At 42.5% G+C, this 22,682-nt stretch overlaps 1 protein-coding gene across 3 annotated transcripts in view; it reads right to left on the bottom strand.

The window, feature by feature from the left end:
- myo3a (myosin IIIA) overlaps positions 1–22,134 on the bottom strand; it is a 73,392-nt gene extending 51,258 nt beyond the window's left edge. The window contains exons 1-3 of one of the 3 annotated variants that reach the window (XM_042067853.1): positions 22,099–22,134; positions 10,266–10,449; positions 8,053–8,187 (exon numbers count right to left, since the gene is read on the bottom strand). In XM_042067853.1, the coding sequence (XP_041923787.1) occupies positions 8,053–8,187; positions 10,266–10,449; positions 22,099–22,127 (348 nt within the window). In that variant the 5' untranslated portion in view covers positions 22,128–22,134. Of the gene's footprint in view, positions 1–8,052; positions 8,188–10,265; positions 10,450–12,218; positions 12,280–13,953; positions 14,030–22,098 lie in introns of those variants that run through there. The other 2 variants (XM_042067854.1, XM_042067855.1) reach the window with 2 other exon arrangements.
- Positions 22,135–22,682: the final 548 nt, after the last annotated feature.

Below are 22,682 nucleotides of genomic sequence, written 5' to 3'. Positions count from 1 at the left end.
AAAATACAACTGAGTAATTGTGAACATTACTGACTCTTGCGTGCTTTAGTGGGAACCTTTCCATTTGCCTAGTTGTGCACAACCCTGGGGTGGAAAACTGTGGAGAAGATATCTGAGAGAGAAGACATATAATTGAGACTGGCAGATGTAGCACTTTGAGAATTCAATATGTCTCCTGTCGAGATCTTTCCAAACAAATTGCACAATGCATTTTGTCAAAGAACACAAAAAGTAAACCAAACACTAAACAAACACATACAAAAAAAAATATCTCATCAGCCATCCGTCACAACAACCATGAGAGATGCTCATTAAGCCTAGCATGGTGTAGTACAAGGTGATTTGGGCAATTAAGGTAGCATGGCAGTTTCTCCCGAATTAGTGCTGAGCGCACAAACGTGTGTAGAGGGGTGATGGGTAGGGGTGGGCTTCCTTGTCAAGTATTCCCAAAGACGCAAGGCCTATGTCTGGGAGATGATTAGCATTCTGCCTAGAGGGTAGTGTGCCACTGTAAAAGTTGTTTCTGCCTCCCCTCACACTCCCCCTGTCTGGGCCGTTTAGAGACGTTAATTGAGCTAACCACGGGGAGCAGCAAATTGCCTGTTCCACTTACAGCTGACACGGCACCCTTTCAGAGAGCTAGCACATGACTGGGACATTTTCTCGACTCTCCTGAAGGGGAGTCTGAGTTTGCAAAGTGTTTGGGTAATTTGGTTTTCTAATTTCAGTGCTCTTTTCTCGGGATCTAGTATTAATAGGCCAATGAAAGATAGTTCGCCTCATCGTCATTTAATTATTCTTATATAACGACATGCACAAAGTGAGGAGTGAGCAAACCGGAGGTTTGGTGAAGATTAGACGGAAAGCATAAGCACATCTGGGGGCAGAGGATCAAAGTGTGACAAGCTTCATCAGTGTGTAATACTAAATGTGTCAGTACTCGCTGCCAACTGAAGGGAAGCCTACTGCAGACAAACAAACTAAAACCGGAACAGAGAAACAAACAAACTCGTATGTACACACAGAGAGACAGAGAGACATAAACATACAAAACGCTCATGCAGAGAGCTGCAAATGTGCCCATCTAGTCCAGGCCCACAGCCCATGCGTTCATTTGCCATCGCTGCTCACATCACTCTCCAGATCACCTGTCATCATTAAGTTACCGTGCTGACAGGAGGAGAAAACGAGTGAGGGAGAGAGAGAAGGAGACAGACAGAGAGCAATAGAGAGAGGGGAGAAAGAAAGAAAGGGAAAGAGAGAGAGAGCTCAGTTTCAAAAAGAGAGTGACTCAGTGCCTCAGCATCAAAGTCAGACCCAAGACTAAACACATAGGAGGGAAAGCCTCAGACATCACCATTAATAAAAGCCAGGGGAGTTAGCAAAAGTGCTGCTGGACACGTGGGTCAAAGCCTGCAAATGTGATGCAGCCATGGCAAAGCACCCTCAACCATCTCCATAATCATCCCTGAACACTGACACTGCTGTATGAAAATAAAAAAATGTGAATTTAAATAGGAGTGTTGTATAACTCTCTCAGCTCTACAGAAGTGGCACTGTTACAGTAAGCTGAACTCACGCTGAACTTCTCTCACACTGATCTTTACTGTAGGGCAGCCTGCTAGTGGTCAGCAGGGGGAAGTGAGCCTGACCGGTGCACTGGTGTGGAGTGTATGTGTGTGTGTGTGTGTGTGTGTTTGGAGTGTGTGTGTGTGGAGTGTGCATGTGTGTGTGTGTGTGTGGAGTGTGTGTGTGTGTGTGTGTGTGTGTGTGTGTGTGTGTGTTTGTGTGTGTGTGTCTGTTGCGCGTGAACCTTGGCAGCAGGTCCATCGCTGCAGCGTGCTCGTCACTGATGCGAGAGTGCCAGGCTTGAGTCCCAGCTGTCTCTGCTCACTCTCTCGATGCTTTGGCGCAGTGCTTCAGTCGGTGCCAGCAAGAGATTTGGTGGCAATTTCAGTGAGGCTTCTGACATCACTGGAGGCGGCCTGGTTTGTTTCTGCTTCTCTAGCTCAATTCCAGCTGAAGTATCATGAGGCAGGAAATAGGAGTTTGAGTGTGTGTGTATGTCTGTTTGTTTTGTGTGTGTGTGTGTGTGTGTGTGTGTGTGTGTGTGTATGTGTGTACAGGGCCGAGACTGAGAAACAGCAGGAGAGCATGGGCATTATTATTTCGTCTACCACAGTGACTAACGGATTCAAATTTGTTCATTGGCCTTATACTGTTCAAATCATGTGTATGTTCCTGTGCGCCTAGCAAGCACGTGTGCTGTGCGCACACAAAAATGGCAGTCCTCTCTCGCGCGCTTGCTGCGATGGGCTTATTTCCAGATATTCACGCTCATCAGCCCCGATTAGCTCCCGGAGACGTGGCATGCCGTTAATGTCAGCCCACGACATGGCATCAACATAATTCCATCCATACAGTACAGTCAGAGGAGACTCAAGACTAATGCTTCACACTGGTGCTATTTTATCCCTCTCTTTCCTCCTCTCTCCTCCGTCATAATCTATCAGTCTATGTATGTTACTCTCTCTCTCTCAATTATCTTTTTCTTTTTCAGTCTCTCTCTCAATCTTCTTTTCCTTTATCTTAGTTTCTTTCTCTTCATCCCCCTCCCTCACTTTCTCCCTCTTTCACCCACTCACCCCCCCCCCCTCTCCCCTCCTCAGCAGCTTTTGCCTCACGGGCTGTCAAAGCTGCATTTGCTAGCAGGAGAATCACTCAGTCGTCCGCAGTCACGACTCACAGGACTGCTGCTGGGATCCATCTGCGACGACAAGCCTTCAATAAGGCTTTTGTGAACCACCTTTGTGAACCATTTTCAAAAGGAGGCAACCAAACGCCAATAAGATCGTTCATTAACACCGACATCAAGGTCAGCACCCAAATTACCTCTGAGAGGGTGTCCACTTCCGGAGAAACTGAATGCTCTTTTCCACTGATGATTCTAATTGGCTGTGAACATGGTGTTCTGCCCAGAAGTCCTGAGTCCTGAAGATCAAAGAGCATCAGATCACAGAGCCTCAGAGATGAAGGGATCTTAGTCAAAGATGCTCTACTAACCTTCTCTGGCTTGGTCTCTGACACCTGTGGTCTTTTTTCGACACACATACATTTGCATAGTTTATTTGACAGATGCAGTACAGGTGTCACACCAAAAACAAAATGAATGCATTCTCCATCCGTCCAGTACCTTCTTTCGTTAAGTTAACATGGGGCGGTCTTTGGAGGAGAATGGATAGTTGGCTTTTGTAGTTGATACTGTGCTCTCTGCCCAAATCTTATTCATCCTATTCTGTGTTTGTGTGGCCTTTTGCAAGTTGTGTGTGTGTTGTGCTGCTGCTGATGCATCTGATGATGTTCATGTGTGTGTGTGTGTGTGTGTGTGTGTGTGTGCGTGTGAGAGAGAGAGTGTCTGCGCCTGTCTGGTTGTGTGTTACACAGGCTTCTTAGAGAGAGCAGCTCCCTTTGTCTGGATGACCTTATCATTTACACCCCTGTGGTGTGAGAGGTGTCTGATTTCTTAAGACATGAAAAGCCTTGACAAACAATGGCATTTTAGACCTCATTGTCAATTAATGATAGCACGACTGAGACGGCCCGGACTAAGAAGTGCACAAAAGACATGCGAGTGCAGGGAACACATGCCAACAAACATGAGCTACAAGAGACAAATCAGAAAATGCTGAAAGTCTAATAATAGCTGTATCTGTAATGTGATGTAGATCTAGATGTCAGGCTTAATGAAACCCAAAATGAAGAATATTTTAGTCAGCTCATTGCCTAGTACAACCTCTTATTACTTCATATACTGTACTTCTAGATAATTAACAAATGAGTTTAATTATTGACCCTGCGTTACTACTTAAGAATAGCTGAGCTCAACTATAGATTCAGATTATCATGTTCTGTGCCATCCAGAACATTATTCATACCCTCTTGTACTCTGTAATAAAACAAAATAGAATGTCAAAAGTTCCTCTGTGTGATGCTGTTTTCATCCCCTGTGGCGTGAGACACAGACCGGTCAGTTAACAGGGAATTGATTTCCACAAAGTGGCACGGAATCCCAATTAATCCATTGTTGGAGTCGACAAAGCAAAACTGTGACCGGATGGAATAGATTGAGGGGAGTGATTTCAGTGGTTCATTACTCAAACACTAAAAACAAAAGCAGCCTCCGCTGAATAAAGGTGTCAGGTCATACCACAATCAAGAGGTGATATTTAATACAACCAGCTCAATAATACATGGCCAGTGGCCACACAGTACTAGTGAGTGAATGAACTTAACCAAAGGGGACACGTGGTTTGAAAACAACACATCTTCAATATAATAAAGATCTCTGATCTGACTTTACACACACATAGAACATACAGAATATACCGGTACATTACATTCAGTCTCTCAGCACTTTTTAAGGCAATATTATGCTAACATTTAATGCATAATTAAGATTATAAAACTTGACCTAAACATTTAATCAGCATACAGCAAAAACTGTGTACTTTTGTCCCCATAGCCTACATATTCTCCTCTTAGTAGATGAAAAATTAGCAAAAGCTTGCTGTAACTAAACACACAACAATTTTCACCCATAAGAAGGCAAGAAAACATAGCCTTTAAAAACAGTATTTTTGATATGCAGCGAAATTAATGACCAAAACTAATGAGGCATGCATGCAGACAAAAAAGCCATTCGTTTTTATAATAGACCAATAGTTCAATAAAAAAGTTAGATAAATACACAGGCTTGAGTTGGAGCAAGACCAGCATTCTCATTAGTTACATGCACACAAATTAAACCGAAACCCACTTCCTGTGAGCCCACTTAAAGTGGGGAACCAAAGTGCAGTTGGCCCTTAAAGCTGAAACAGGAACTGTCGTTTCTGAACTGTAATTGGGCTCTTTCATGGGTTCTTGTTGAGGATGGGCGATATGGACGTGAAAACAAGAGAGCCACTAAAAGGACAGAGGGTGAGGAGGAGACAGATGAAAGCCTCTCTTCCCTGCCTCCCTCCCTCTTTTCAGACTGCTGATTATAAACAGCAGCACAAAAGGAGAGGATAGGGGACAGCCTGGACCTGGGCTGATGAGGTGTGTGTGTGTGTGTGTGTGTGTGTGTGTGCGCGTGCGCGTTTGAGTGTGAGTGTGAGTGTGAGTGTGTGTGTGTTTGTGCGCATGTTTGAGTGTGAGTATGAGTGTGTGTGTGTGTGCTTGCGTGGGTGTGTGGGCACAATTTGCGCGAGTCCTCTTGGTAATCAGAGGTCGAGCGCCTCCGAGGAGGCCTTCCTCTGATCTTTTTTTTTTTTGTTGAAAAATCAAATATATAAAACACAAAGAAGAAAAAGAAGAAAGGAACTCCAAATTACAGTTCAGAGAATGATGAACAGTAACCATGGCAATCTTCCTTTCTCCCTCTGTCCCCACCCCCCACCCCCCCTTGAGCCCTTTGGCACTCTCCACGTACGTAAACTGTTCCCTGAAAAGCCCAGAGGTGGCAGTGGTGCTGGGGAGGTGGAGGTGGAGGTGGAGGGGTGGTGGTGGTGGTGGTGGTGGTATGTATGGCAGAGGCTGCTGCTCCTCCAGCTCAAGGATTAGCTCCGCATTTGGATTGCCGAGTGGGGATTTTTGCATGGGGAGCGGGGTGGATGTATAAGCGCGCGCGCGCGCGCGCGCGCGCGTGTGTGTGTGTGTGTGTGTGTGTGTGTGTGTGTGTGTGTGTGTGTGTGTGTGTGTGAGCGTGTGTGTGTGTCTGTGTAGGGGAGTTTTGCAAACACAAATAAGAAACAGTGAGGGGAGCGTGCCGCACTAAAAAGACTCGGCTGGCAGAGCTCTCCCACGCTTGGGGAAAATCACTTAGAGAGAGTGCATTCACACAGGGGGTTAGTGTGGGCCCTGAGAGCACAGAGAGAGGATCCGGAAAATGTTCTGACTCATTTATGGCATGTAAATGTATGTACCGGTATGAATAAAATATATGCTACATTGTGTGTGCATCCACTGTGCATCCAACAGTGAGAACAGTTCTCCCAAAACTGTGACCCAGGACCTCTTCCTGACCAAGAGACACCTGGACTGCTGCTGGACACCTGCTAATAATAGCATACTGAAGCTGACCAACAACCATGTGTGGAACAGACAGAACCTTTTCCTGGTCCCACAAAGTACCACAAAAAGAACTCTACTTCCCATAATCCTACTCACACATGCTAGTGTCAGCTCAGAGTTTGACTCAGAGTCAGAGGAGGAAGCCTTCTCAGTTATACACTCACACAGGTCAGTGTCACAAACTTTAGTGCCACTGACCACAAAGAAACGTAAGAACACCACCACCTGTGGTGCGATGACACTCTTAGGGCATGAATGTAGGCCTGTTATATAAAGACCTGACTTATGTCAATAGAGGATGATGTCACTGTACACACACTCTGACTTGCATGTGTTTAGAGACCTAAACACACACACACACACACACACACACAGATGCATGGAAAATAATCAACGACCACAAGTGACACCTAACCCTCAGGCTTGTCCTCCATCTCCTCCTGACCGTACTGTGACAGTGACGGGCATTCTGTTTACACCTTAATCAGATCATTCGCCCCGGCCTATTCCTCACTTATTTAAGAGGTCGCCGTTAAAGAACAAGCCAAGAAAACCTTTTTCCACCACTCTTCTCCACAACCCACACACAGATCTGACACAGACTGACCTCCAGCATGCTGCTGTCAAGCACCTGACATTTCAGAGGTCTCGCCAGGGGAGAGTGAGGGAACGAGGCTGTGGTTCTGGGGCAATGCTACTGTCTAACCATGTGTGAAAGAAGACTGAGAGTGCTACCCTTGAACTTTACGGAAAAATACCACCGCTTTAAATGCAAAGTGTGTCCTATGCTTTTTGATTTTCGTTGATGGAAAAGAAATGTTGAGAGTGAGAAAGGATAATAAAAAAATAACAAGCTTTGCTTTTCGTTCTATTTGATGTGAGGAATAATGGTTGTTTGAGGAAATAGAATTTTCTCAACTGAACTGGATTGACTCAACTGAAGCAACTGGTGCTATCCATTTACTAACCTGGAACTAACCTGTATTAACTGTAGTGCAGACCAAGTGTTGATTACACATTAGTCATATCTCCATATCACAAGGCCAAACATATCTGAGGCTTATTCATTCTAATCAAGCTCATACAAAAGTTCATTCATATTTTTAAATAAAACTTAACAAACTAGGTCTGTTTGCTCTACAATGTTGACTTATACACTGTGTGCAGCCAACTGCCTACTGCACCATGAAAAGACTATCGAGGGATACTAATGTGAAAGCTTACAGCTTAGCCAAAGCCCTACTAAGCTAGAAGTTTTTAATGTCACACAACATTCATTATTCTATCCCTGCAAACACCAGCTAATCGACCCAAACCACTCAGGCCCCATAGGGCAGGCAGGCCCTACTCTGACATCTGACCTAAGAGGTGGGTGTCTAAAAGGGGATCTGGAGATAGACCGGACAAACAAATCCGCATTTTGCCTCACCCAGCAGACAGCGAGTTACTGAGTTCAATCCCCCTCCTGCTACCTCATCGTCAGCACAGGGGGTGTGGACCCACCGTGGTGGCTAAGACAGTTATGTAACACACACACACACACACACACACACACACACACACACACACACACACACACGCACGCACAGGCTGGTCGAATAGACTAAAAGAGAGATTACTATAGGTGTGTGGAGTGAGTTAAAGGCTCAGTATGTGTGCTACAGCAAAAAGACTGATACGGCCTTATTTCCTAGTCACACAGACTGATGCGTGGCCTCAATCCAATAGCCTCATTTCATTCTATCAGCATCAAAGCATCTGCAGCCTGCATCCTGGCTGCACGATTTGGGGAAAATATCTAATTACGATTTTTCTGACAGATTTTGCAATTGCGATTGGCTTTGCGATATCACTAGACAGATGTGTTAAATTAACATTGTTACAGGTCAAAACCAGGAAACCAGCAAGATGGTTAAAGAATAAAAAAAAATGTTTGCTTACCTCCAGAGCAAGCCAGAGCTGGTCTCCGTTTTTGACATCCTTCTTGTAGAACATCCCAAAAAACTTGACAACGTTGGCATGATCAGAGAGAGCCTTGAGGATGTTGTACTCAGCTTCAATCTCTTCATCAATATCCTGCAAACAGCAAGCCAACAGGCAGAGGAAAGGGTTTCTCCTTAGTTGAGACAGACTCTATAGACATGTTGATGGCAGGCAAAGTTTATCCAGGATAAGGAAATCAGAAAAGAGAGGGAAGATGACATAGATCCCAACTTAAAGCATAACTCTGAGTAAAAACATTTACGTTCAAACCTTTGATTGAGAGCAAAATTATGTTAATTGGTGGAGTTTTGAGTAAGACCGTTTTTTGCTTTAACACTGAATGGGCTTATAGTGAAAGCTAAGGGGGCACTGACTTATTTATACCACTGAAAATGCTCAAAATATAATTACACTTCTGTGGTAGTGTGGTGAAGGAGGTCCCAACAGACAAACCAAAGTATTGTAAACTCTGAAAGTGTACAGAGAGGTTATAACAAGACCTGTATCTGAAGGAAGCAAATTGCCTGGCTTTGTGTTTCAGTAGCGTCAAATCAGCATCATTGTTATCTTTTGTAACTGAGGCTTGCTGTTCAATGAGTGGGTCCATAACATTAGCATAATCAATGGAAAATGCTCCCCCTGCTTCCTATGTGTTGTGTTCTGAGATGATAAAACAAGCTACATGCTATCAGCTAGCACAAGCCCTAACTCTGAATCCATCCATTAACAACAAAGCTTTCCATATGCCCCGTAATAAAAAGACTGGGAACAGTCCTCTCCGGTCTGTTTGGTTATGGTTCTGTTTGTCATTCAAGTGTGTTTTGACCTTCAACAGACAATTTTCATTTAGAGCACTAGAAAATGTACCAGCTGAATATGGACTACAGAGTCAAGTGTGCTTCTCAATAGGTCTGCACATCTATTTTCAATGGCTTTGACAAACAGTATTTGTTTTTATTTCCACTTCTGGAATTAGGAGCAAATAAAAAAAACACATCACATAAAATGAAATGCCCCATTTTTCTTGCTGCATATACAGCATTAGTATGCTTAATCTCAAAGGATAAGACAAAGTTTGATAACAGACATTAGATGTCCCCTATTTTTGGAGCAGATCGGAGCGCTTTGGTTGACTCCTCTGACAGAGACCCTAATGAATACAAATGGCAATACCTCCCCAGCGCTTCCCTGTCATGATTAAATAGTGCTGCAGTGTCTTATATGGATGGGACCCTATATTATCTCTTCTGTCCTCCAGAAAGAAAGACAGAAAGAAAAGCACCATAAGTTGACAGAGAGAGGGGATAGAGAGAGATACAGAACAAAAAGTAAGTACAAAGAAATAAGAGGGCAAGACACTGCGAGTGAAAGAAATCAGAACATTGGAACAAGTCAGCGAGACTGAACAAGACAGACGACACATGATTCAGACGCTGTCAGACATTTTCAGACCAAATAACAATTCATCAGGACTGATAAATCTTCATCACCAGTCTCCAACTAAACTTCTGAATTCAGATCTAACATAAGAACAACTTATTGTGTTGTACAACAATTTAACAATCTTAAGTCCAGTTTCACAGTCCAGTTTCACAGTCAAACTTTCAACCAGAATTAGGCATAAGTCATACTAGGCATAATACATTTGGAGGATTTTTTAGTTTAATAGATTCAAGAAATGCAAAGAAAATCTTTACACAGTCCAAGAATTCTCTGTGTCACCATCAGTGTCATGGAAGGAGGTGCAGGAGGTGTATTTTATTCTCATCCTATGGTTGCTGAGTGACATTCGAAGTTGACGGTCATATTGAAATTTGCAGTGGTCTCTTAATTTTAATTTTGTCAGTTAGGTGGAAAGTGAAAGTTGGCTACTTTGGACCATACCTCTTAACATCTCAGATCATCTTACATCTGATCCATTCAAAACAAGACACTGACTTGCTTTCTGGCTCTTTTTGAGTAACAACAATAAAAGACATGCTGTGACCCAGAGTTAAGTAAATGGCAAGTCACTCTTTCTAATCTCTTTTCTTGGAACAGACAACAAACACAAACACATAAACAAGGCCACACACACACACACACACATACACACACACACACACTACAGACAAGAGAAAGAGAGAGAGAGAGAGAGAAAGAGTAAGAGATAGAGCTAAACTATGTCTTACATGAATGGGATCCAGTATTTTGACAGCTGCCTTGCTTCCATTCTTCTTGTTGAGTACTTTATAAACTTTGCCATAGGTCCCTTTCCCGATGGTTTCAATAATCTCCCAGGTGTCTGAGGGATCGGGAAAGTTGTCAAAGACAATGGATTTCCCCGATTGTGGAAACATTTTATGGAGGGATCTCCTGGAAACAACAAACACACCACATTCAAAATCACGACACACCATCAGCAAACATTACAGCTTGACACCTAACAATTCATCCTGGCATCTACCTCCATATCACTCCTGAAGCACTTTCAAATCGGCTCGGGGTCACATGCATTCATTGTGTGACCTTCCAGGATTTTTTCTCACGACTAGCATAGAGTATTTGTATATTCACATTGCTTAAGAGATATGTGGCATTCCCTCAAGGATTAGGGCTCACATAATCAACTCAGGCAGCTCACCAACCAGCAAATCACAGAAGCTTCAAAAGGTGCAATATATGACCCTACAGAAAGATCACAATAATGCTTGTGGTGGAAATGTATTAAAATATAAAGTGCAACTTTGTAGTAGTCAGTCCACAATTTAAGATATACAGGTATCGGTAGATGTAAGAATTCAGTTGTGTTATATTACTTATCGTAAAAGCACCAATTACCGGCCCTTTCGTTTGAAAATTCTAAAACAATGTTTTTTAATACTTTAAAATAACATTTGATAAATGAACCTTACATTTTTCAGTAGCCATAGGTGTGTAGATTTGAACAAAATCTAGTTTGGTTCTTACCAGGGCTTTTACTGCCTGAAATTTCCGATTTTGTTTACCACGCTCGGAGGTTAGTGCTGGCCTGGTGGGTCGCCTATTTCCGACCTTTCTCATGGCACATCAACAGTTAGACCGAGAATTCTCGTCGCAAATCAAAATTCCACTGGAGCTCCAAACGGATTTGTACACGCAGCCTTACAACACTGTTTACAGCTCTTTGAGTCACGGTAAAATTAAATTTTTGGTACATAGCTATGGTGTGGCTGCTTGCGTTTCTTTAGGAATCTGCCGTCTTGGTTTGTACAGAAATGAATATTAAGTGACACATACACGTAAGAGGTCGGAAATACGGGACGGTCAGTAATAGGTGACGTTCCTATAAGGATATGAGTTTGGATTTTGGCTAATCCTGTACTCAGCCATTTGGTATTGGCTGGTAGTCATATAAATGTACAATATGTCCAAAAGAAGACTGGGAATACAATAGCTGAGTAGACAACTCATTTAGACAACGACAAATTTAGCAATTAGGTAGAAACAGGTTAAGTCAGTAAATGACTGAGTCAGTGAGGGAGGGAGGGATGAGGGAGTGAGGCCAAAGGGGCTGAAAGTCCTTATTGTGGCTTTGTGGAGGTCACATGGTGGTTTCCTTGGCTTGCATGGACATCAAAACAAAGTCCCACTTAGCTTAGAGAAAAGAGGTGGTGTAGTGCCAGGTTTAGGAAGGTAAATCCAGCCTAGAGATTCAAGCTCTGCCTCTGTGTGTGTGTGTGTGTGTGTGGGCCACCACACTCTTTAACTATTACACACTCATTGAAAATCACATGCTAGAGTATTGTAAGACATGAAATATTACACAAAGAATTTCATAAACCTACACCCCACAGTCAAATGTACTCTATTACGTAAATACACACACACACACACACACACACACAAAACCAAATCACCAAACATCAAAGAATTGACAGAGAAGACTGGACCAATGTCAGTGAGATTACATTGCCTTTAGGCATGCATATTTGCCAATCACTAGACGACATCACCTATTTCTGCCACTTTTGGAATCTCATCGTTTAGTATTTAATTTCTACACACTACTACACACTACTTCTATCCACGTGTGATATGCTGCATTTCTTCATCCTGGCTTCCCTCCTGCTGTCTAATCACCACGGCCAAGGTTGCCAAGTAACCTTGTATGAAAGGATCCGGAGCAAGCAGCATGGGGATCCTGTGAGGTGCCAAGGCCTTGGGACACAAATAATACCACTGACTGCTACATAAGAGCGCTCTGGTGTAAACTCTTTAAACCAGTCACAGGACCATGCTGGGCCATGCTGGCCATTAGATAACGGTGAGGTTAAGGAGGGGTGCGCTCCAATTCAATGAGGTTTCCCCTGATAAAATCCAGGGGGCACATACTGCTTTATGTACCAAGACTAATACGTCTGATGTTGTTCTATGCATTCTCTGGTGTTTTCCAGATGGGTGGAGAGTAAACAGGCATGAGTGAGAGACAAAGGATGTGGGGAGGGAGAATGAGTTTGACAGGATAAGGAAAACAGATAAACAGATAAACAAGCACCAAAAGTAGTGGAAAAGAGACATAGATGCAAGAGGCAGTAAGAAAGAAGAAAATAACAAAGGAAAAAAACAGCTAGTCACATTTATTACCTGGTCTGCAGACAACTATATAGTCTGAAAGGGTGGGGAATGCATACTCTCAGTACTTTCAGTAACTTCTTTAACAGAAATTAAGCTTTGGATAAATTAATGGGTCCTACACATGCACATTTGCACAGTGTGCCATAGACTTAAAGCTGCAGTTGGCAAGATTTTTGTGATCATATTCACTGAAACCGACACTATACTACGACAGAACAACATCAATCAGCCGGTTTTAGAAAAAAACCCCGCACTTCTACCTCCACCTAGAGCCTGTTATTTGTTTTGCAAAAATCTGCAGCTCCCGGTTCTTCTGGTTCAATCAGAGCAGGGCTGTGTGAGATCTGACTGTCAATTACAGTCTGGTGCAGTCTGGTGCGCACTGACCAAACTCGATGAGAGGGTGCTCGGTGGTAGTGGGGGATGGGGATGAGAGTTGTAAACATTCAAAATTTTGGCTAAGTCCCCTCAATCTGTCAGACTTGCCAACTGCAGCTTTAAGACTTTGGACCTAAACAATAACACCAAATTGTAAACATACAATTTCTGAATATTCCGAGAGGAGATTTCAATCAATCAATTAACATGCTTGACAAATTTTGCTTACAGTAGACTGTCCTAAAATTAGCCATTAATCTGTGGTCTGCACTGCCTTTGTACTATAAATGTTTTGGGGGGGGGAAATCGAAAAAAAAAACAGTTCCATAGCAATGAAAATGACCCAAAACCCAAATATTCAATACTGTAAAAATGTTTAGTACCATATCCTCGAGTTGGTTGGACATTTACGCCCTATTTACAGAGCAGGCTGTTTAAGTCAGCTTTGGTATCTTTGTGTAGCAAGGTTAACTATTTGTAATATAGGCTACCCCATTCCCTTATTAACTTAATTCAGAATTAAAAAACAATGTTTCAATGTTAAATGTATGACAACCAAACGCAGACTACACAGGCTCTTCCATCTTGAGCACATAACTTTCTAATTGCATAGTAGCCTACCAGAAGTAGAAATTGACAGTCTGTTGCCACAGGGTCTGTCTCAGTCAAGAATTAGATACAACATGTTTTTGTTAACACAGCAGCAATCAATCTGACATTCCATGAGGCTACACTTTTTACCGTAGACAGTAGCCTACCTTCTGGTGTTCATATCCATTTGGACTCTCAAAGGCCACATTATCTCACAGACTGGATTTTAGAAAGCTCATACAGAAATTATTTGGATTCTCCAGGGCAACCAACACAAACCGCGTGGACACTTACATCGTCTTCTAAGGTGGTTGTCAGACATTTTGGAGTTGGATTTAATCCATATGTCTAGCGTGCTGAATGTTGGTCGAGTTACTTCGACTGCACAAGGGAGTAGGCGCTATCGCTAACTGTCTGGCCTAATCTCTATGTTACCCGAAACGCTTCCCCTTTGGTTGGCATAGGAAACAATGCTAAGTACTAGCAGATATGTCGGGATTAAAGGGAATTAGCCAGGGTTGCGCCATGAGCCTTTCCCCTTTTAGATGCGCATTCATTCACAAACCAAAGCTGGTTAGCGCCACCGAAAATACTGAGTAACGTTAGAGAGAAAGAAGAGCACCTAGGTGATGCCTCTTAGGTTTGGAGGAGTGCAAGATCAGGCAAAGTAGGCTATTTTACTTTTCATGTCTGTGTGAGATGCGGTTCTCCTTGAACCTTGGGCCTTGGGGGACTAATGTTGCACAAGCACCCTATCTTGCAAGTAGCCAAACGTGCAGTACTCTATTATACACAAAAAATATTTTAAACTAGATTTGATTTTTGTTTAAATCGTTTCAAGTAGGCTGCTATGTTAAACATTCACTGTAATTATATAACATCTTACAGTTTCATTATTGAGTAGAATGCATCATAAATAAATTAGTGTAAAAAGATAAGGTGTTCAGAGCTCAGAAGGTGTTCAGAGCTCAGATTTGACAAATTATGATGCCATTTTTATCTACTGAGTATTTAGGCCTAGTTGTCCATACAGGCACACAAAACAGTCGGTAATTGAGCCTGTGAGGGATAATGCACAGGACCAAAAAAAACCCCAGATATTTTTAATAATGGATAACTTCCCTGTTGGTAACAACAGAGCATAACACGAGACAGAGAGACATGCTTTGACCCATTCTGCCGTTGATTTACAGTGCAGTGAGATGATGACCTTAGTGAACCTGTGTGTGTGTGTGTGTGTGTGTTATGACAAGTTGTTATTTTTCATAGTATACTAAGATGCATTTATGGAGAGCATTAATTAATTATTACACATAGGTTATAATATATTGTGCAAAAATATAAAACATTGCCTTTTACCTTTAGAATAATGAGAATGATTATCAGTTCTCACACATCTATTACAGCTATGTACACGTGATATTCCTGACACAAGTCAAGTGCAAGTGATATTCCTTAAATACACACAATCGTGTATTGGGAGTCCAGTAGTGGAGTAATGCAGGTCTATAAAGCATCATTATATTGACATCTGAATATGCTGAAACAACTATTTAAAAGTTGTAGTTTGTCTATAGGTTGCACCAGCTATAACTATAGCAAGGAGACAGCAGCAGAACAGAGATTTTGTCATTTCTTTCTATTGCTTAACTGTTACCATATAAGATTTCCAAAGCAATCCCCATATACCTTCTCCTAGTATTCCATATGCTTACATTATACATTTAAATGGCAACATTTTGAAATATTATCATGGTAGTCCACCTTAGAATATATCCCTTCTGTTAGTTTCTGAAATGCTCAAAGCCTTATGTCAGCCAGTGCTATTAGAGAGGCATTACTGCCTAGTGTCACCAGTGCTAAAACACTCTGTTCTACTCTGCTCTGCCGTAGCAACTCGAGGCCATTGGGGAAACCAGAGAACCGGCAGGCAAGGAGGTAGAAACGGGAGCTGGGATGAACTTGTGGTGTCAGTAAGTGAGTTAAAGTTTCAATTTAACCTTTGTGCGGTGGGACTGCCAGTGCCCCCCCCGCAGGTATTGCCAGAGAGAGAGAGAGAAAATTACTCCCTTCAAGTGTGATAGATTTGTTGCCATGTATTATAGATTGTGAATGCGCGTTTCATTTTGACAACTACAGTCTCTTCATGTTACAACATCAGAGCAAAAAGCTGTGCCGGTTAATAATTAGCTTTGTGGTATTAGGCTACTATAAAAAAAACAAGGCATGCTTTCACATCAGTGTTCTAAATGTACAAAAATATAATGCAAGATAAACAGCTTTTCCATACCAGTTGCTATCTTTTGTACACCTCTGTAGCCCACTATTACTCTTAAGAATACATTTATAAATCTGCTACATCACACGTTATGGCTTAAGAAGAGATTTCACTGACCTTTACACAGACTATATGTCTGATGATCGGAGACTTACAACTGAGATGAGATTCGGTGTCAAACGTACAAGTATGCATACGTGTGAAGCCATACACATTATGTTGCAATCACTTACAGTATGTGCACATAGATACACACACTCACATATGCACAGACACACATTTATTCAAATTACCTGTCCTTTGGTTATAACCACACCCCTTGCAAAACCAAACAAACAAAGTTTCTCTGTCTCTCTCTCTCTTTCACACACACACACACACACACATACACACACACATACACACACACACACGCAGATGAATGTGTGTGCGAGATGTGCTTGGGTGAGAATGTGCTGTTGTATGTGTGTATATCTATCTATCTATCTATCTATCTATCTATCTATCTATCTATCTATCTATCTCTATCTATCTAACAGAGACACACACAAACACACACACGCGCGTGCACGTAAGCATACAGTATATCCACACAGAGAAACATGTTTGCCTAAGTGTATGTCCACATAACCCCTGTCACATTGAAAGGAATTGCCTGCTGTACTCATCCTCTCTCTACACTCCATTCAAATCTATCTCGTGCTAGTACTAAACACTTTTACACTGGCCAGTCTGTCTGTTGGCAGAGCATGCAGGAAACACTTACAGCACAGTAAGGTAGTTCAGAAAGCACTTTGAAAAAGAACTTGACAGCAAATTATCTAACACTGTGAAAGAAGGAGAGGAACAAAATCTGACATCTTACATCTGTACTTACTGTCTTTGCTTGGATAAGATCTACATGGTCAAGTATCAATCAGTCATATCCTTAAGAGACGGGCACAGCCGACTGAGCAGTCCACCTCTGTGAGTCGGATGAACTCCTTCACCAATGTATTATTAATTACCAAAAAGTAACACAATATTGCATAAGCTGCCGTGACAGGGCCCTGATCATTAGTTTAATTATCATAGCTGTAACAATAGCTGGATGTGGGCTGACAGCAAACACTAAACAAGACAACAAACAGAAATAAGACAGAAAGGATTACATCCTACTAATATAAAGGAGACTTGAAACATGTCAACACATATGCTCTCCATTTTTGTTGTGTTGAGGTTATGACAGAGAATCTTGAGGGGGAAGAGAAGAAGAAGAAGAAGAAGAAGAAGAAAAAGATGATGATGATAGTGGTGATGAAGACGACTATGAAGAAGAAGAAATATCTTTCCATTTTGACTGATGTGCTGTTATTTCCTTTCCTTGCCTATGGGACAGAAGCAGCATGGAGTTCAGGAGGCCCTCCACATAGCTGCACTCAGATGGCCGTGAGCTTGCTGCTTGCTCTCCGCTGTGTTTAGAGTGAAGATCACAAGCATGGGTCAATCTTTGGGGGACATCTAGTGTTCCCATCACTTGACTCTGTAGTCTACATCATCATTGCCTTTGAGGCCAGGTCTTTATTACTGTGCCTTTGAAGAAGACTGCCTTTTCCTCCCCAATGATTTGGCTTGTTACATCTTGAAAGTGATGGATCAAGCCACACAATAACAAAGCATGATATCTCTCACAGCGCAACAAAGGGAATTTCAGTTGCTGAGGTCTTTTAGCCCATGGTATGTCAGACCAAAGATGCATAGATGAAATACCCTGTGAGGTCTAGATTCTCAGCCAGATATTTCTATTATCATCAACTAATGTGAAAGACTGCTGAACTCTCTCTCTCTCTCTCTCTCTCTCTCTCTCTCTCTGCCTCATTCCTTCTCACTCTCCATTCATTCCACCTGCAGAAATAATGGTCTTGGTAATTAGCTAAAACACTATCCTCTGTATTCTATTCTGCCTGGATATGCAGAATGGCGCATCGAGTCCATCTCCATATCATCAGATTACTGGCGATATGTTTTAGAGAGGTGTCCAGTTGCTGTGATTGGAGCCACGTGGGGTCAATCAGTGTGACAGGAGTTTCACAGCTAGCAGTTTTCAAGAGGTAAACAACACAGCCCAGTGCCTTTCTCTATCTATCTCCCTCCCTCCATCTTCTCTCTCTCTCTCTCTCTCTCTTTCTCTCTCTCCATCTTTCTCTGTCTGTCAGTTAGCCCCGGCCCGACAGCATTGTGTCTGTGTCCGTCTTCGGTGAGATGAAATATTCATGGCTCCTTCTCTGTTTCACCTGAGCCATAATGAAGATCCTGTGTTGCTCATTAGTGTCCTCAACCCCTCAACCTCCTCGTCCATCACCGCACTGACACACTCACTTATTCACACACACCCCTGCACCCCCCCCCCACACACACACACACACTTGCACCCCCTCTTCCTTTCCTCTCTCTTTCCACAGTCTTCAGTTTCCACAACACTCACACAATTTTTCTTCGGTTGAAGAACCAACGAGGGCAGCGCTTCCCCGTCTCTCATTTCACTCTTATTCGCCCACTTAGCGAGTCGAGAAAGCCTGCCCGCACCAGCCTAATGTTACAGCGCCACTTAGAGACGTGGGTGGAACAGATATCTCAACCCCTGCAACTCTAGGGCATCAATCACTGCACTGTGGTTTGGTGTATGGCAGCCGATCAATAATTCCCTGTATGAAGCCGTCGGTGTGTTTTTTCTTATAATGTCAACGCGCATCATGTGTCATCTGTGACACTTCCACCTCACACACTGGGCCTACTGTTTGACTGCTAGAATACTCTCCCATTCATGTTGTTGTCTCCCTAGGTATGCCGTAAGTGGTGGCTCCTTGGCTGAACGTTGCCAGATTGGGTTACCCGTGGTTACGGCCGGCAAAGAAACTCATTTCCTGCTTCAGTGCATTGCAAATGGCACGTGGGTGTGGTCTGGCACCACTGACTGTGGCTCTCACAGATTAGTGCAGTTCACACACCCACACACACACACACACACACACAAACACGCACACCGATCTTTGATCATAACATTACAAACAGTACCACTGAAATATCCTGCACTCTCAAGCCAGACTAACAACAACAAAACAAATGATAACTTGAGTTATATAGAACCTTTTCTTACTCGAAGTTAACACCAGACCCTGGTAACAAATTTATCAACAGAGGCCATACAGCCTAACACGCTTCTGTATTAACACACTTTGAACTCAATACTTTACATCCACACTAGTATTCACTTACTTTTTTAATTCTATTGTCAGGCACTTTAAGGGAGCAGTAAATAAGCTTAATTCTCTGACAGGTAACCCAGATCCTGTTCCAGGTAATTAAACAGATTCGGCCTTCCAATCCGGCCATTAGAAGCTATAGACTGCAAAGCATTGCCTTAGCAGAGCCTTTGGCAGGGCGACTATGTATAGTATATTGTCTGAAACATGATTGATGCACTGTAATTAAAGCAACACCTGCCTGCATAGGCCAAGGGAACACAGAGCATATTTTAGCTCTGACCTTTAATCAAGTGCTATTTGCCTGATTTCAATTAGTCCCCCCGGCATTCCTTATGCTCTGTTTCCTTATGCGGTCCCCTGAAGTAAACGATTTAGTTGTATTTGCAACTGCTACATTGTGGATTTTTCACATGTCCATATGGACTTTGTCATAAACCCATAACTATTGAACTTGAGAGAGACAGTGTGTGTGTGTGTGTGTGTGTGTGTGTGTGTGTGTGTGTGTGTGTGTGTGTACATGCTGAATATTTCTGCATATGCCAGTCATAATAGACAATAGTAGCTTGTGTAGGCTACATTGAGATAATAACATTACATTGCCTTTTACCCTTCTAACACCCAGTGGTGGAGGAAGTACTGAAACCCAGTACTTAAGTAAAAGTACAAATACACAGAGAAATATTTACTTTAGTAAAAGTTAAAGTACCACAATGACAACCCTACTTAAGTAAAGGTAAAAAGTACCTGCTTTTAAATGTACTTTAAGTATTAAAAGTAAAAGTATTTGCATAATGATTTATTCTCTTAATATCTATATTCTAAAACGAAAAATCAGTATGGGCTGTGGCATTTTAATTAAGCTAGTTTTAGGTTATACTCGACTAGATAGTTTTAAGCTAATCCAATTGTGCTTACCATCTGTGGCCCAGTTTACATTCTGACCTACAATTCTAGAGACTGTAATTCTGGTTGATCTGCTGAGTAATATCATTCAGCAAAACACGAGAGCCTGAAGTTTAACGGGGTAGACAAGGGAAACGTCGGGTGGATCGTAATGCCAATTATGCTGATTGAACAGAAAAGTTGCTGAGAAAGGTATCTTTATGATTAGGTTCAGTTTCACTTGCGCAGACGCATAGACATTGAATGAGTGCTCACATTACTACCCCCCAATTGTAGGCTATGCATCTTTATTTGATCACACACAATTAAGGAATATTTCCTAATCTGGAAAATGAAACCACCGGTTCATTAATAGTCTACCATTCATTTGTGCCGCAAATGATCAGACGTGTGACAGAAGCATGGGCATAGCCTGTAACTTCGCTGATCCGCGGATAGCAATCTCATCGGAGAGGAGGCCCTAACGCTGCAGATAACAGACAGAGAAAGGCACAGAACACAGTTGCATGTACAGTGTAGCCATGGGTCTGGTGAATATAGCCTACCGAATGCAGATGGCTACAAGCTCACACTTTGCCTGGTCTAGACTAGAAGCTTATGTTTCTAATGTTTTCTGCAACCCCGCCCCCTGGTAAAACAAACGTGTTTGTCAGAGAGAAAAAAAACTGATCATAAAATGTATCGTAAAAAGGAACGATGGTGTTGTAGAAATGTAGCTGAGTAAAAGTACAGATAATTGCTGTAAAATGTAACGAAGTAAAAGTCAAAAGTATGCACTATAAATTTTACTTAAGTAAAGTACAAGTACGTGGAAAATTTACTTAAGTACAGTAACAAAGTATTTGTGCTTCGTTACATTCCACCACTGCTAACACCCCACTGTCTCCCCATATATGTGCACTAACACACACACACACACACACACACACACACACACACACACACATATGTGTATTTAAACACACTCCATCCATTATTACACACATCCCTCTTGGGTCCCCTTGCAAGAGGAGCTGGTTCAAAAGGTTAAATGGCTCTCAGCAGCGCTCCTCACACTATTTGATGCTCTTGTGCCCGCCATTGAAATGACAAGGGAGCATGAAGCCTCATGTACTGGAACAACACAGAGCTTCTCTTGTATTCTACATTCCAATTTTACATATAATCAGACAGATAGCATAAGAACATCAACATCTCACTAATGACCACCTAATTCTACATATAATCAAAATGTTGGCTGGTATTTAGCAGACGCTTTTATTTTATTTAGACACGTAACGGCAGGTTTTGGGAATCAAACACACGCCAACCAATTGGCAGGCAGTGATGTTACTGCTGCCCCACCGCACCAGATCTGTCGTTCTAGTCAGATAGCAGAAGAACAGTAAACTCCCACTGCAGACAATGACCACCCAAAACTTTTTCCTGGCTCAACATCATGACTGAGGTGGTGACAAAAAGCCAATATTGATTTGGTGTTTACCGTTTCACAAGATAACCCTAAGCACAGGAAAAAACAAACAAAGAGAGGGAAAGAGAGAGAGAGAGAGAGACATCCTCTCCTTTTAGTATGTATGTCTTTGCTGAAGAGCCAACCACATTTATGATGATAAATTGCCGTAATCCCACTCACAATGAGCAGAACTAAGAAAACACCGCCTCGGAATCCGTCTCAATTATTTATAGGTAATTTGCTTGTTTACAGTGTACTGAAACTGTAACTACTGAATTATTGACTATTGAATTTCTATGGACCCATTCAGAACTACACTGCAGTGTGTATCACAGACTGAAGTAACCACAAGGCATGCATTTCAGACAGCATCTAACAGAAATACTAACAACCATGATGATGTTGATGATGTTGTAGTGGCGATGATGATGATGATGGTGATGATGAAGATGATGATGATGTTCAACACACACAGTAAGGAGGGGTGAGTGAAGATTGTAATGATGACTGATGAAGAGCAGCTAATTGCGTTTGATTAGCAAAGCGAGACCCTTACTTACCAGCAGTCGCTGCCGCTGTCTCCAGACATGTTGCCAGGAAAGTTGAGAGGAAAGAGAGCAACAGCTCTGTGCGGTGTAATATGCTGTGGTTCTGAGTGGCGTGGGGATGGCTTTTAACACAATTATGCTGTTGAGTGTGGAGTGGCTCTGATGTGAGGAGACCGTTGCCCACACAGGAGCCGTTGGATCACAATAACATGCATATCCTTACAGGTGTTTGCTGGACCTCATGGTAGAAACGTAAAGCTAAAACCACCTCATCTTGTGTACTTAAGATCCTGTATTTTGTTTAACTGGTGGAGATTAATTTGTGCTGTCATTTTTTTCTGATGTTAAGTTCTCAGATCATGTTGCCTCAGTCGCCCGGTCATGCCGTTTCGCACTCTACAACATACGGATAATCAGGACTTATTTGACTCAAGATGCTACCCAACCTCTGGTTCAGGCAATAGTCACCTCACGACTCCACTACTGCAACGCCCTCCTGACAGGTCTCCCAGCCTGCGCAGTGAAACCACTTCAGATGATCCAACGCGGTGGCGCGCCTGGTCTACAACCAACCCAAAAGGGCACATGTTACCCCG

The sequence above is a fragment of the Alosa sapidissima genome, chromosome 17 (assembly GCF_018492685.1).
Source record: "Alosa sapidissima isolate fAloSap1 chromosome 17, fAloSap1.pri, whole genome shotgun sequence".
Classification (NCBI taxonomy): Eukaryota; Metazoa; Chordata; class Actinopteri; order Clupeiformes; family Clupeidae; genus Alosa; species Alosa sapidissima.
This window is presented reverse-complemented; position numbering and strand designations above follow the sequence as displayed.